The sequence below is a fragment of the Anolis carolinensis genome, chromosome 1 (genome assembly GCF_035594765.1).
Source record: "Anolis carolinensis isolate JA03-04 chromosome 1, rAnoCar3.1.pri, whole genome shotgun sequence".
Taxonomy (NCBI): domain Eukaryota; kingdom Metazoa; phylum Chordata; class Lepidosauria; order Squamata; family Dactyloidae; genus Anolis; species Anolis carolinensis.
The window spans coordinates 86,004,193-86,020,595 of NC_085841.1; the positions used below are offsets into that span (position 1 = coordinate 86,004,193).

General features: G+C 39.7%; 1 protein-coding gene across 2 annotated transcripts in view; it reads left to right on the forward strand.

The window, feature by feature from the left end:
- sgk1 (serum/glucocorticoid regulated kinase 1) overlaps positions 1-16,403 on the forward strand; it is a 95,288-nt gene that overhangs the window by 37,539 nt on the left and 41,346 nt on the right. For both annotated transcript variants that reach the window (XM_062978397.1, XM_003223292.4), the window contains exon 2: positions 2,178-2,393. In XM_062978397.1, the coding sequence (XP_062834467.1) occupies positions 2,178-2,393 (216 nt within the window). The remainder of the gene's footprint in view (positions 1-2,177; positions 2,394-16,403) is intronic.

Sequence of the window (16,403 nt, forward strand, 5' to 3'; positions counted from 1 at the left end):
AATAGAAGCAGAGGCACCACAGGGAAATGACAGGCATACCCTGCTTGATGATGAGTTCCTTTGTTTGTTTTGTGTCCATAGTGTGCTTTTCTGTGGTTTCCGAAAGACTAGCACAATGCCATAGTTTTTGACTAAGCAACTCACTGGAGTCACCAATGGAACCTGTGTTTCCTAATATTTGTTTACCATGCATCCTTGGCAACCAGTTGCCATGTTGTCCTCTCTCAGCACATACAATAGGCTCAATGATTCATCAAGCAGTTAATTTCCTCTTTCAAAACAGAACTCTGGCTGTACTAGATATAAACACACCATGCCAAATCCTATGCTGAGTTGTATCGTGTCCAGCACGGGAACTAATGTGTGTCTGCAGATACCTGAAATTTGGATCACATACCATGCATTCAGTGATGTTTTCCCCGGCCCATAATGTGATAATTAGTGTTAGATTTTAAGGTGCCACAGGATTCTTCCCTGTTTCTACTGCAACAGAATAACATAACCGCCTGGGGAATTGTTGCATAGGACGTGGTTGCTATAACCAAAGACCAGCTTAGCAGCCCTGTTGTAAAATAGTTTAAGAATATCCCCCATTCCATAGGCACATCCAACAGCACATCTTTATTTGAAAGATATGGAATAGGATTAGAATGCAGTTGGGTTTTTCAGTGGAGTGGATCAGGATCTTTTGAATCAGAGAGACCAGGGAAGATGGGGATGCTACATGTATCTTGTGTACACAGATTATAGGTCATAATGGGTTCTGACATTCACTCTCAATAGCTTTGTTCATAAGTAACACTATTGAACAGAATGGTAAACAGATCCATAAACTGGAGTAAAATGCAGCTTTTTGAATTCCTGTGTTGTTGGTTGGCACCTCAACTCACTGGGAATGCTGGGTTGATTTTCTGAGTCCAAAAAACATCTAGAGGGACACACCATTTCCACCATACTTAGGACCATCTCAGGTTCCATCTATATTGCCATATAATCTAGCTTCTAACCCCAGATTATCTGCTTTGAGCTGGATTATTTGACATACAAGTCTTCATATAATTCAGTTCAAAACAAATAATCTGGGATCAGACACTGGGTTATATTGCAGTGTCAACCCAGCCTCGGGTCTGCTTTATTTTTTCTGAATTTCTGGACAGGGCAAGATCTTCTCCCTTAACCCAGACACCCAGGCCCCATCTACACTGCCATATAAAATCCAGATTATCTGATTTAAACTGTGTTATATGGCAGTGTGGACTCATATAATCCAGTTGAAGGCAGATAATGTGGATTATCTGCTTTGATAGTCTGGATTATATGGCAGTATAGATCCAGCCTCAGTGAGTGAATGGAGCAACTCAGTTCCTGGAGCAACTCAAAAGTGGCAAAGAGAATTTTCATCCAGATGGCATATGGAGACAGTGGAGTTGCCAGACTGAATTTTTAATGGTTGCATCAGATGTTGCTTGTCATGCAAAGGATTCTGTAGTGTCTTTATTTTGAATAGGCAATCAAGACAAAATCAACAGAATGAGATGCAAATTAGGTGTACTATTTTTAGTATATACTATGTATTTAAAATACAGGACAACCTCTGTATCCGGGGGGAGGGGGGGTATTCTTAGGTTTAGCATAGATACATGAAACCACAGATGGTAGCGACCTCATTACAATGAAGGACATCTGGTCCAAAAATACCATAGATTTATGATGGACTACCTGGAAAATGCCTAGAAAGGACCTACTTTGTTGGACATGGATAAATGAAGCCTTGAGTACCGGTCCCATTGATACAGGAACATTCTGGATTTTAATTGTTTGAATGTTAATGCTTCAAAAGTAGTGTGTGGTTTAATGCTTTTTCAAACACTTGTATTCAAAGTGGAATGTAAATCAAATAAATAAATTAGTCAGCTCTGAATGTATAAGATTTTTGTAAAGTTAAGTATTGTCAGGACTTATTCTATTCTCCCTTTCTTTCATTCAAGCCAGACCTTTGGGTAGTTATTTGTACAATTTCTTCAAAGCCAAGTCCAAATGTAGCTCATTCTACCTGCCTGATTATTCACATGTGCTTCAAACAAAAGAGCTGGTATCGGAATATGTACAAGACAGATATCGGAATATGTACAAGACAGATTTCAGACAAGCATTTTTTATTATTTTCATTTCCACAGGTACGAAGGTGGATTAAGAGCCCAATGGTGAACATGGAGAAACATCCGACAAGTAGCCTCAAATATCCGGGGCCCACTGTGATGCATATACCTCAAGGAGAGCCTGACATTGAAGCCCCTTTGTGCCAGATGTGCTTCAGTGACCACACTTTTCAGAGAGGAATTGTCCCACAGGACAGAGAGTCATGTTCCTGGGAAGGCCACAGAAGCTGCAATGTAAGCCAAGACTCATCATTGTAGGAGTATGTATGTGAGTCACATGTCCATCTCCATTCCATTATGAAAACAAACATCTCACAGTACATTTCTTTTTAAAAATATTTTTATTGATGCTTTAATTACACATATATAGTAAAATTCTGACAGAGAGGTTGGGGTGGGACCTAGGGCATAGTTACCTAGGGTAACTACCCCTTCCTCCTCCTTCTCTCCCCCCAATACCCCCCACACCTACCCATAAATCACCCTAGGTCCCATCCCAACAGTACATTTCTACAAGAAAGGGGCTGTGGTCCTTTATTGTTAGGAAGAGTTAGACAATTGCCTCAGATAGAAGACGCTGCTAGAGGCAGTAGTGTCGAAACCTCCCAACTATGCCCCCACCCAATTATCTGGATGTCCCTCTCCACTGGTGAGTAGGAATTTGTGTGCCACACAATGTGCTCTGAATAATTAAACTGGTCTGCTGCCTTCAGATATGGTTAAGTTCTTAATACCAACATCAGAGTTAAACGAAAATTTATAGGAACATTCTACATAACTTCTTTACATGAGATGGAACAGGGGAAAGAATCTTGTTCTTTGTGAAATTTATGTTTAAAGCAATTGATCACTCTCAGAATTGTCCAATTAGTGTAGTTAATAACCATTATGGCAGGGAATTTTTGGGAAATGTAATAAAAAATATCATTTCTGAGCTCAGGGCACAGGAAACAAAGTGTCTTGGACTGGGTCTAGAAAGTGTGGGCCACTCATGAAATCTTCTTTCTGGTCTTAGGGATGTCCTGACTGCAGAGAGGAATAACATTAGGTTTCAGGCAAAGGCTCTATGCTGGTTCATCTCAGAGCCTGATTACTATTATGGTATCACTTTATTAGCTGTATTGCTGTAGAAATGCCAATTTTTACATGCAAAAATCTCAGGAGATTCAATATAATGTATTTCCCATTTCTCATTGTCCACATTACACCCTGCTATGGTTCTATCCTATGGAGTCCTGGGACTGTAATCTGAATAAGACCCCCTCTCTAAACTGAGAGTTCCAGGTTGCCATGGGATGGATCTATGGTAGTTAAAGTGGAATAATAGTGTGAAAATGTGTAGTGTGAATTGATCCAAAAAGCATCAAGGAGCAGCTACTTCGAAAGACATGCATAAGATTCAGAAAATTAGCTGCCATCCGGAGTAGACAAAACAGTACTGCTTAGAGATAAACACTGGTTTAGGTAGCTTTCTGTGTTCTTAGAACTGCAGCCAAGCTGAACAAACCTGGCCCTCCCACCTTGTTGTGTGTTTTCTCCAGGCTCATGATACACTATGACAATGGGGCCTTACAATAGTCCTTGGAAATTGTAGGTTGTTGTGCTTAGTAATGAAAACACAGTCATACACTTTGCTTTTGTCCTTGGTACTGTCTGTGCTTTCTTATTTTAAAAATAAATAAATCCGAACCTTTGCAGGACAGGTGAGTTGTCTGGAACTATTTAAACCTCCTGGGTTTGGCATCTTTCAGATGGTTTGGTATGAATCGCCTCTCTGGGGGTGATGGCAAATGTGGTGCAAATGTCTGCGAGGCAGAAAAGTGGAAATGTTGGGATTACTTTTTTGAAGAAAAATAGTGTGTGTATGTATGAACTAAGAACCTTGTTTCTGGCTACCTGGAAGCTAATTTTTAAAAATCCCCACACAGAGATTGTGCTCTTATCTTCAGCAAAAGGAACCATGGCATTAAAAATTCTCACTAAGCACCAGGTTCCATTGAACTCAATGAGATTAGCTTCCAAACAGATATACACAGAGTTATGCTGTAAGTATAATAAAAGAAACATGGCATCTGTTTTAATAAAATGCCATATGCAATTTTTTAGTGTTTAAAAATAGTAAACTGAACCAGGTTTACTGAATAATACTGAACTTGCTTCTGTATTTTGGAATGCAAAGAAAATCCAGGTTTTGCAAAGAACAAAATTCATATTGTGAAGAGAGCATCAAGCAAAACTGGGTAGACTAATATTCAGATTTTGTTGGGAGACTTTTATTCCTCACCTCACCCTCTTATAATTTGAAAAGTAATGAAGTAGATGACAGAGTAAGAGATGAACAAAAACACTGGTTAGAATGAACTTTATGTTGCAGAAGCTGATTGTTGATTATTACTCTTACTTCACTCATGAACTTTTAAAAATTTAATTCAAGAAATAAAAGGCACTTACATAATAGATGATACCGGGTGTAAGTCATGGGCATTATTGTGCAAGCTAGATGAAAGGCTTCAACGACTGATTTTCATTACATTTGCAGATTCATATGGAAAAGATTTAGCTGGGTGTGATTTTCTTTTCAGTCCTCCCTACTTTCTCTTTGGCTAAATGCAACAAAAGGTGATTTGTCAGCCAAAGAAGATACTGAGAAAGAATTGCATTCTTTAGTCTGGTGACAGTTTGAAAGGACTGCTTAGCAGTATGCATACCTATTTATTTCAAGATGCATAGCATTTGCCGATCGAATATCAGGAGCAGAGAAGAAGAAATCATGACCCCGAGGGCCCTTCCACACAGGCATATAACCCAGAATATCAAGGCAAATAATCCACAATATCTGCTTTGAACTGGGTTATCTGAGACCACACTGCCATATAATCTGGTTCAATATTGATTTTATACAGCTGTGTGGAAGGGCCTTAGAGTCTAGTATTTAGAGTAGACTAGAACCCAACCTTCTCTGATTCAGATGTATCAGAGGTAACATATATCAAACTGGCTGTGGAGTATGGGTGTTGTAATTATGTCACCATATCAGTGAATGGCATCTTAAGGAAGACCGATTTAAGGATTCAAATCACCATCATGCCCACCCAGATGTATGGAAACGAATACCTCAAGGTTCAACCCCACACTCTAGTGGTATGTTTGGGTTCATTTTAAATAACAGAGTGTATCTGCACTATAGAATTTTAGTCATTTGATACACAAGCTCCATTCTATCGGACTCTAGAATATGTAGTTTCAGATCTCTTCTAGAATTCTCTGAACTGCAGCTCTAAAGTTGTCTAGCAGAGCCCACCAAAATTCAAATTCTAGGGTTCAGCAGGATGGTGCCATAGTAGCTGAAATACAGTGTTCCCTCACTTATCACGGGGGTTACGTTGTAGGACCACCCGCGATAAGTGAAAATCCACTAAGTAGGGACACTATTATTATTTTAATATTTAGTATCTATTTGTTTACTCCATTGCTGCTTCTCCTGAGAGCTGCCTCCTTGCTTCTTACCTGGCATGTTCCTCTGGCTGCCTCTGCTCCTGCAGCCAGGGAAAAAGGAACGCCACTCCGCCTGGTCAGTGAGTAAGCGAGCGAGGGAGGGAGGGTGGGTGAGAGTGAGAGAGTGCTGGCAGGATCCTGGAGGGGGCAGGACTCCTCTACGAATCCCGCCCCCTCTTCTGAGTCCTCCATGTTTCCAGCGTGGCCCGGCTGGAGCGGCGGCAGAAGAGGGGTCTGGCCACCTCTTCCAAGCCTCTGCCACCTTCTCTCACTCTCTTACCCACCCTCCCTCGCTCACTCGCTCACTGACCGGGCCGAGCGGCGTTCCTTTTCCCCTGGCTGCAGGAGCAGAGGCAGCCAGAGGAACATGTCAGGCACGAAACAAGGGGGCAGCCCTGAGTAGAAGCAAAAATGGGATAAATAAATAAATAATATCCCTGTAAAAGAGCAAGTCCGCAATAAGTGGAACGCGAAGTAGCGAGGGAACACTGTTGCATGAAACTGATATAGCAATGTTGTATAGTTGTACTGAGTAGATAAAGCCCACCGCATGGCTGCTTTATGCATACTCAGTATCTTGTAGGGAAAGGAGTGTTCTGTTCAGATGGAAACAATGTCCACAATCAGGTCCGTAGCCAGGATTTTGTTTTGGGAGGGGCTGGGATTTTGGTTTTTGGGGGGGGGCTGAGTCTGAGCGGGAGAAGGTCTACCCTAGCAAACCTTTTGTATTGTTATCCCAATACCCCCATATATATGGGATATATTGAGCATGGTGATCAGATCATGGTATGAATAAACATAACAGTTTAAATCATAAATGTAAGGCCTTCTCGCGGACCACCCTGAGAATTTCGGGGGGAGGGGCTGAAGCCCCTCAAGCCCCCCTCCCCCCCCGGCTACATGCCTGTCCACAATCAAATCCAATGTGCATATGTTTGTGTACATATATGTATACTTGTGAAGCTGCATGGGAGATTGTCCACTAGATAAGAAGCAAATATGAGCTGTGCTCCTGGAGTTGGAATATTCTCATACATTGCTTTCCTGTCATGAAAAAAGCTATTCCGATAGTTTCCGTGGTGCATACTCTGAACAATCCCATCTAATCCTCTGCCATTTCACTTTTTCGGTTTCTCTAAAAAGGCCCTAGTTTCTCACTGACCCCATCCACCTTTGTCATTAGCATACTTCAGTTGCTGAAAACATAGCTCAAAGTACAAAAGTAGTTTGCATTCAGTTACAGCTGTCTCTCCAGACTTGATGGTTTAAGTCATTTTACCATCTTGACCACAATCTGATGTTGCTTGGCCACAGATATCTCAATTTTCATCTGTGAAAAGTTCGAACATATGATACTGCTACTTGTAAAAGAGGCACATAATCCCCCAAAATTGCCATGCCAATGAACAAAGAGACAGAATTGTGGTTTCAATTTAAAAGACTGGTGATATGAGGTCATTCATAGAGGATTTAATGAGGATATGGTACGGATGGCCTGTTTCAGTCAGATATTTGAATCTTCACTGCTGCATGTGACTATTTCAGTAAATGAGCAATAAATGTATATTAAGTGCACATTAAGCTCCCTAGTGTATAACTGGAAACTGAATACATAAATGGCAGTGTCAGGGCAATGTTTGTATAAGCTGTATCCTGGGGATCAAGTGTGCTCTTTCAATGAATCACAGTTCTGTCATCAACCACAAAGCAGTAGCTTTTAGCTCAACTGCACTCCAGCATCTGGATACAAGGAATCATGTGATCAATGAATCATCCCAGTCATTTTGGCATTCAGACACTAGAAGCAATCTAGCCTCCCATTTTCCTTGTGTTGTGTGTTTGTGTGCATGTTTGTGTGTGTGTGTGTGTGTGTATATATATATATACACACATACATACAGTAGAGTCTCACTTATCCAACATAAAAGGGCCGGCAGAATGTTGGATAAGCGAATATGTTGGATAATAAGGAGGCATTAAGGAAAAGCCCATTAAACATCAAATTAGGTTATGATTTTACAAATTAAGCACCAAAACATCATGTTATACAACAAATTTGACAGAAATAGTAGTTCAATATGCAGTAATGCTATGTAGTAATTACTGTATTTACGAATTCAGCACCAAAATATCATAATACAGTAGAGTCTCACTTATCCAACATAAACGGGCCGGCAGAACATTAGATAAGCGAATATGTTGGATAATAAGGAGGGATTAAGGATAAGCCTATGAAACATCAAAATTGGTAATGATTTTACTAATTAAGCACCAAAACATCATGATATACAACAAATTTGACAGAAAAAGTAGTTCATTATGCATTAATGCTATGTAGTAATTACTATATTTACGAATTTAGCACCAAAATATCACGATGTATTGAAAACATTGACTACAAAAATGCGTTGGATAATCCAGAATGTTGGATAAGCGAGTGTTGGATAAGTGAGACTCTACTGTATATTGAAAACATTGACTACAAAAATGCGTTGGATAATCCAGAACGTTGGATAAGTGAGTGTTGGATAAGTGAGACTCTACTGTATATAATATCTATCTTGCATGGATGGCAACATGATGGAGTAGGCAACATGATGTGGACGCTTTCCACGTAGTCAACAATGCTGGTTTCCAAGCACTATGTGTGTGGAGTGCCTCACTACCACAAAGGAAGCTTTCTTCATTCCAAAGACTGCTTTTATTTTGAAGAAAGCAATGGTGGGTAAGCTAGGTCTAATCTTCTATACCAGCATTTCTCGACCTGGAGGTCGGGACCCCTGGGGGGGGTCACGAGGGGGGTTTCAGCGGGGTCACTAAAGACCATCAGAAAACACACATTTCTGGTGGTCTTAGGGATCCAAATCCCTCCAGTATTTTCTGTTGGCCATGGGGGTTCTGTGTGGGAAGTTTGGCCCAATTCTGTCATTGCTGGGGTTCAAGGGGCTCTTTGATTGTAGGTTAACTATAAATCCCAGCAACTACAACTCCCAAATGTCAAGATCTGTTTTCCCCAAACTCTGTTAGTGTTCACATTTGGGCATATTGAGTATTTGTGCCAAGTTTGTTCCAGATCCATCATTGTTTGGAATCCGCAGTGCTCTTTGAATGTAGGCATCACTGATACCTGAGCTTCAAGCATCAGCAATGAATCCAGGAGAACCCCCAGACTGTGGATCTGTGTCCTCAGAGGGAGTGTAACCCCACTGAGCACAGGTTGCCACTCTATACCCCAATCGGCCTAGCAGTTGCCACCCTATACCCAAGCCCCAAATTTAGCCCCTTAAACCTACTTAAAAGGTCCCTGGCCACCATAAAGGTTTTCCTCGCTTCCTCCTGGTGTGGGAAAATGATGTGCGAGGAGATGAGAGGGGCAAGGATGCATCTACACTGTTCCTCCAGGATGCATCTACACTGTAGCATCAGTGCAGTTTGACACCACTTTCACTGCCATGGCTCAGTGCTGTGGAATCATGGGAGATGTACTATGATAATGTACTTTGCTTTCTCTGCCAAAAAGTGTTGAACCATGGAATTAAAGTGGTGTCAAACTGAATTAATTCTAGAGTGTAAATTCACCTTTAGTTTCTCTATCCACTTCCCACTTCCTTCCATGGGCACTGACAGTTCAAAATGCAAAAGTAGCTTGCATTCAACTAGAGAGGAGAAAATGGAGATCTTGTTCTTTTTCAGAGACCCAGGCAAAAGCAAATTGTTGTTGCCTCTCTACACTCCCTTGCACACACTCTCTTGTTGCTTGGCCACATGTGTTCTGGTTTCATTTGTGAAATTTTGGAGGATATGGCTTACACTGATTGTCAGCAGTTTAGAAGGATTTCAGGCAGGTGTTTTTCTAGCACTTACTGAAGACACAAGGGATTGAACTTGGAAGCATGTGTGCAAAACACATGTTTCACCTCTGAATTACAACCCTTTCCTTAGTTTAGCCCTAATTTGCTGGACTGGGAAAATGGGAGGTTCTGCACAGATATGTCTCTAAATAGGCTAAAGGGATTGTAATTTTCCCCCACACTAAACGTTCATTTTTATTTGACTATTACGCCATGTGAGGATTGCTAATAAAATATATGCTGCCTTAGCCCGTGCTAGTAAGCCTACTTTTGAAACAAAGCTGATGACACATTATATAATAGGGATAACTGTAAATAGCTTAGTTTTGAAAGTTTGAAGGCTACTTTGGCATTTGCTGAATGTGAATCCCTCTCTCTCTGAAAATAACCTATGCAACCCTTGCATTAGTATGAAGAAAGTACCTGAAATAGGTACTTTCAGACATAGATAGGTAATTGTCGTGTTTGTATGCTTGCTTTTTAAAATTCGTAACAGAAATAGATTTACTAAAAAATTACAAGCCATTTTTAAGACTGTGAACAATGCAGGAGGAAAACAGAGGCAAACTTGTGGTCTATAATTCTTTGAGGTTTCTCTAATGGTCTCTAAATATTTTCTAAAGATTCAAAATTTTACCTTACCTAACAAAAAATGAAAGGATTATTTTCTCCCTTTCTTTTTGTAAAAACAAACCAAAAGACAGCACAACCGCACACATGTTTATGAGTCCCAGGGAAGTTTATAAGAATTCCTTATAAATTAGCCAGCTTTGACCTCTCCACCAGCTACAGCCTTTTCTGGACAGGAATAAATTAGCCAAAATAGTCCATGCACCTTCCCAATTCATTGCTATTGCAATACATTTTCAGATGCAGGCTCCATTTGAAGATTTGTAAGCTAGCACAAAATACCATAGTAAGATTGCTGATTGGAATATCATTCAGAAACCACGTAACACTACTCATGGGCTTGGTGATAGACATCTAGTCTGGATCCAAGGTGCTGATCATAACATTTGCTGCTTTAAACACTTAGGATCTTGAAATATGAGGATCTTTTGTGGAGATGCTTGATGTAACTTACTGTCACCCAATGGCCTCTCTTTAGGCTGGAAATTCTTTTCATGTGAAAATGATTAAATTTTCCTGTTCTCAGTTGTCTTTTCCTAAAGTAATTCGTCAGCCCAAAAAAAGGTTGTAAGCATTTGCATGTAATCTTTTAGTCATTTTCTAGCCTTCTTTTTCAATTGCTGCTCAACATTCCTCAACTACAGAGCACTTTCACTCTTACATGGGATTGTGATGTTCTTTTCCTGTCTTGGATAACTGCAGCTTCCATAGCAATGATGCAATGAATTAACTCTAGGTTTTATACCAAATTTTAAATGAACTATCTAAGGTGCTGAAACCCATCCAATTAAAAGCTCATTTAAACTTTAAAATGAAACGCCAAGCACACTGACATGGAGGGCAACAGCTGCTCCTCCCTTTGAATTTAGTTTTTGCAATTTTCTGGATTTTCCTCTGCATGACAGTGTCTTCTCCCTGAATTTAGTATTTGAGGAATAAGGATTCTCCTCTGTATTTTTAAATCAGAGTTGTGATCACACAATATAAAAAGTTGGCTAACTCCCTTCCTCACTACATACCATGGTGCCACATGGGATGCCTACTTTGAATGCACACTTTGAGGGAAAGTTGAGCGAAGGATCCAAACAGAGGACAGCTGGCAGGTATGAAGAGGAGACAAGAGAAGGTCAAAGGAGGGCAGGATGCACTATATAAATATCTGAAAGGGTGTTAAACTGCATATAGCTAACCAAGGCAAATGTATGTGGAATAAATACAAATTATAAATGTAATATCAGACAACTATTCACCATTTGTTATGTACTAGAAATCTGGGAACCTTTGTCATTTTTCTCTTCTCTCTATCCTTTGCATTTGATCATTTTGTTCTGTGAAAATGGGTTAATTATATTTTCCTCAATCCCAAAATTGCCATTATATTATACAGTGGAACCTTGACTTAAGAGTATCCTAATTTAAGAGCATTTTGAGTTAAGAGTTGTTGCTTGGCCCAGGTTTCACTTTGACTTAAACACTTTGACTTAAGTTTTAATTCACTAGATTGATAAGAAAACCCCATTGTTCTAGTATGATCTCCATGCTCTGACATAGCATCTCTTTCCCAGTCCCTGATTTGATCATGCTTTCAAGGAATGAGTCTCCTTGGAGTACTAAGGCCAAAGGCTTTTCATGCCCATCTTTTTGATCCTCCACAGAAGATGAGCAATAGCAAGTTTCATAATCTTATCTCTGCTGAGTCAAGGTTATAGTTCCACTGTGTCATAAAGAATCAGAGATACGCAGAGAAAGAGAACATCAGCTGTGATGCAAGATGTTTGCTCTGGGGATTAAATCTAAATAAAGTGCCTGCTTTCCTGGTTTTGTAATAGATTGATATAGGGTTATTATGGATAATATTTATTTAGATGCATCAGACGTATTAAGTACAAAAGAGTTTTCAAATGGGGAATAGCAAGGAACAGCCTGCAAATGAGCAAGCTAAAATTATGTATAATTTCAATGAATAACATAAAATGTGCAGCTTACAGCTGGTGCTGCTCCTCTTGCCATTTCCCCACTTTACCCAACAATGCTTGATAAGAATAAATGTCACAGCAAGGAGAACTTAGATATAGGTTGTGTGACTCAGATCTCAAGTGTGATTGGTCAGTTGCCTGTCATGTAAATAAGAACTGATCGCACCATTGCATTTGCAAGTCAACTGTAAATCTCTTCAGGTCTTCTGAGGCATCACAGATACAAGAACAAGCAACACTGATAACAGTAAGATTATTATCACTATCCAAATGGAGAAGTAATAAGGCCAGGAATAAACTGGGTAGGTGAATTTTAACAAATGCAAACTATTCAGAGGTGTTTTTTCCCCCAGCGGCTCTAAGAAGTGGCCATGCAGATTAGGAAATTTGGAGAACTGTACAGTACTCCAAAAAGTTACTTTTTCAAGACTAAAACAATAAAGTTGATGTAAATCAATGAGCAAGTGGTAACACAAAATCTGAAAATGGAAATGTTATAGCTTGTAGTCATATTGTATGCTCTGTGGCATTGGAAAATATATACCTGGAAAATTTTAGAAACACTACTTTGTGGAGCTTTCCGGTTTTGAATTAATGCCTTCATCTCTCCCACACTCTTTGCTAATACATACAAACCTTGTCATGGAGGCAAAAGCTTCTAATTTAAAGTTACGTAGGAACTTTGCTGAAGAAGGTATATATCTAAGCAAATGTTATAAGAAGAATTATGACAATTGAGATAGATGTTTCCAGATAATACAACAAAGTATTAATACAGCTCTATGGAACTTCCATTTTAATTCAGCTGCTGCTTGTTTTAGAAAAGCAATATCTCAGCAGTATTAACAAATCTTAGGCTGGACAAAACCTGTTATCAGGGTTTTTAAATCATTTTGAAATTAGGTGCAAGAAATTTGTGAACTGGGAAAAAAGGATTGTTTGGATAGGACCGTTCCTCCTCCTTTCCTCTCTATAAGCCAGACTAACATTCAGATGTTTCAAGTTTCATGTTGACATAGAAAAATTCCCAACCAAGCTTGGGAGAAGGAGAGCAGACCGAGAAGTTGTGGGAGCTGCAGTCCAGCAAGGTAATTTTTTCAAGTCCCGATTTTAAATAATAACATTTTAAATCAGAGTGGGCAGTCTCCTCATATGTGTTGGTGGGGACCTTGGCCTGTGGAGGGGTGCACTGTGCTGATAACACCAGTTGACAGTAGACCCTTGTGTGAGAGCACAAAAAAGGGGTGCATGCACCTCATCCCTAATTTACACTGCCCATGCCTGGTTGATATTCTCTATATGTTTAGTCTGTCCAAGTTCTTAATGATGTAACTTCTTTATGATTTACACATTTAACGTGGTGGTTTTCTTAAAACTGAAACCTAGGGCTTCTTCTGGACATACTGTTTATAGTTCTTCACTTTGCATGCCGGGACACAATTGGTTAAGCCAGGCCTCTTTCATAATCTAATATATTCTGTAAATCCTATTAGGCTATTAGGTAACAGAGTACAGAGCTCAGTCACTGTAATGCTATTCAGTCAACATGCCCCCCCCCCCCCCCCCCGTCCCGGATCTGGTATACTCATTTTAGATGAAATCACACTGAATAGTCAAGGAAGAGCAAATAACAAATGTAAATTGTTACGTTATTGTTAGTTCACTGAAAGTTTGGCAAAACATCTTAGTTTTACGGTTATTTGCAGAGCACCAAACAGCATGGGATTTCATTAATGTTTTTCAGGCTGAACAAATTTATTGGTCACATTCCTAATGCATTGTCACATGTACTTAGGCACCCTTGAAATCAATGGGGCTTAAGCATGTCTTTGTTCTGGATTGAACGTGTTCTATTTAGGTGGAATTTATGAGATCTGTAATCACTTGACTCTGCAGATGGTTTAAACTTCAGCATAATTCCAAAAAGCATTTCTTCTCGAACTGAAAATGTTTGATGTGTTGTCGAAGGCTTTCATGGTCGGATCACAGGGTTGTTGTGTGTTTTCTCAGCAGTATGGCCATGTTCCAGAAGTTGTGGGCGAAACTTCAGGAGAGATGTGGGCAAACGTCAGGAGAGAATACTTCTGGAACATGGCCATACTGCCCAGAAAACACACAACAACCCTGAAAATATTTGACTGTTGTTTACTGGGATTAAGATGGACATTGTGTGGATTTCCCCTATATGTATCTCCAAATAGAATTAACTATGCGTCAACAAAATCAAACCTTCACAATATTTTTGTCCCAGACAAAAATCATCCAGATAATACCTAGGGTAGATATGGACAAATAGTGCTTCTTTAATAATAACCACTTCATATATGCTAACTGTATGTTGTAAAATGTATTCTGTGGAAACCTTTGTTAGAAGGACACCATGATCAACTCACCCAAAGTCACTGATAGTCCCAAGGAAATGGTGTCATCATGCCCCTTGTCCGAATTGTGAACAAGTGTCATCCCACAGAGTGATCAGATATTAATCTGTTCTAAGGCCAGATCTAAAGTCAGGCTAAAATGGGTCCAAAAACTGAAGTTCACTCAAAAGCACATTAGGTTGACTGGCTGTGCTATGCACCATAGATTTAAACTGAACTTTCAAAGTACTACAAGTTGATCATCTCACTTGCTGTAAACAGCCAAGTGAATAAATGCCGCAATAACTGAGGCCTTATAAAAAGGAAAGATTGGGTGCAGACAATGGTTTGCGGGGAGGGTATTTGCTATTGAGTAAACTTCAGGGAATGATGTTGATGCTATTATGCTGTTGCAAGATAAATGTTCAATAATTATGTAGAATTTTCCAGTTGGAAGGGGCCCTTAGAGCTAGCTAGTCCGACCTCATGCCATGCAGGAGTACACAGCTAAAGTATTCCTCTACTTCACTGGAAAGACCTCCATTAAAGGAGAGTCCACCATACTCTGAAGCAGGCTATTCCACAGTTGAACAGTTTTACAGCCTATAATTTCTTCCTAATGTTTTCTTGCAATCGGAATCCATTATTTCAAGAGCTATCCAATGTGCCCATTTTGGGGTTATCCTGTGCCCATTTTGGGATCAGATTTTGCATATTGCAAAGCTCACTTAAAGATCAGACCACATCAAAGAACAGACTCATTTCTCCAATGCCATTGAAGAAAGGTAGGATATGAATTACTTCTGAATAATAAGGATAACCCCACAATGTAATTGTCATGAGTTGAATTAAATATATTTTATTCAGAGGGCAGCAATGATTTGTGTTATTTTTCAGCTGCCACATAGAATGAAAAGATTGTTAGATAATAAAGAGCTTTGTTACACTGATGTCTGTTCACTTGTCAAGTTATCCAAATAGCAATAAAGGAGAGTAAAAATTTATGACATAAAGGGTTGACAATCAAGAACTAGCTATTAACAAGTGCCAAATGAAGATCTTGATTTCAGTTAAATTAGCCATGTATTTTCTCTGTAAAAAAGTATATTGTCTACACACATAAGTTACATGATGCACCAAATTCTGTCTTTAAAAGGGGCCTACAGACAAAAATACAGGATTGGTTTGGAATGTTCTTCAGTCTATAGAAAAGGTAACACTTTCCAACCCTCAAATAGGCGACATCCCCTCTATAGATTAATTGTCATGTTCCGGGGCTTTCCCAATATCAGGGCTGAGGTCAATTTCAACAATCACAAGGGTAAGCCAAGGCCATATTTGCTTACAAGCAAACTAAAATCTTAAATCTTTGTCCCCTTCATGTGCCACATTTGGCTGAGTAGAAGGTGATTACAGAAGGATTTAGGATGCCTTGTGTAAGCTACATCTTTGCCCTTTCCGCTCTTGTCTTTTCCCCATCAGGGCTCCTTGAGGAGAAACTTCATGGACATTGGATATGTGACTAGCCCCCTTTCTTCAAAGATGGAAACGGGTAGCTGGCAGCAGAAAGTTTCAGGTTTTGGAGTATTTCAGATTTTAAATGTCTGGATAAGAGAGATTCAACCCATAATAAAAGACTGCTGACAGCCCAAAGGCTTGAGCTCATAGGGAAAGAAATACAGTGTTCCCTCACTTATCGCTGGGGTTAGGTTCCAGGACCACCTGCAATAAGTGAAAATGCGTGAAGTAGGGACACTATTTTTAAAAAAATATTTATACATTATTTTAGTAGTTATACACTATTTTAAGTCTTTATCAACCAATCGTATGTTGATAAATCACCTCCTTCTCCTCCTGTTGCCGCTTGGGCTCCTTTTCTCTCTCTTTGGCTTCTCTTTCCTCCCTTCCTTAGGCTGTAAATTGTAATTCTTT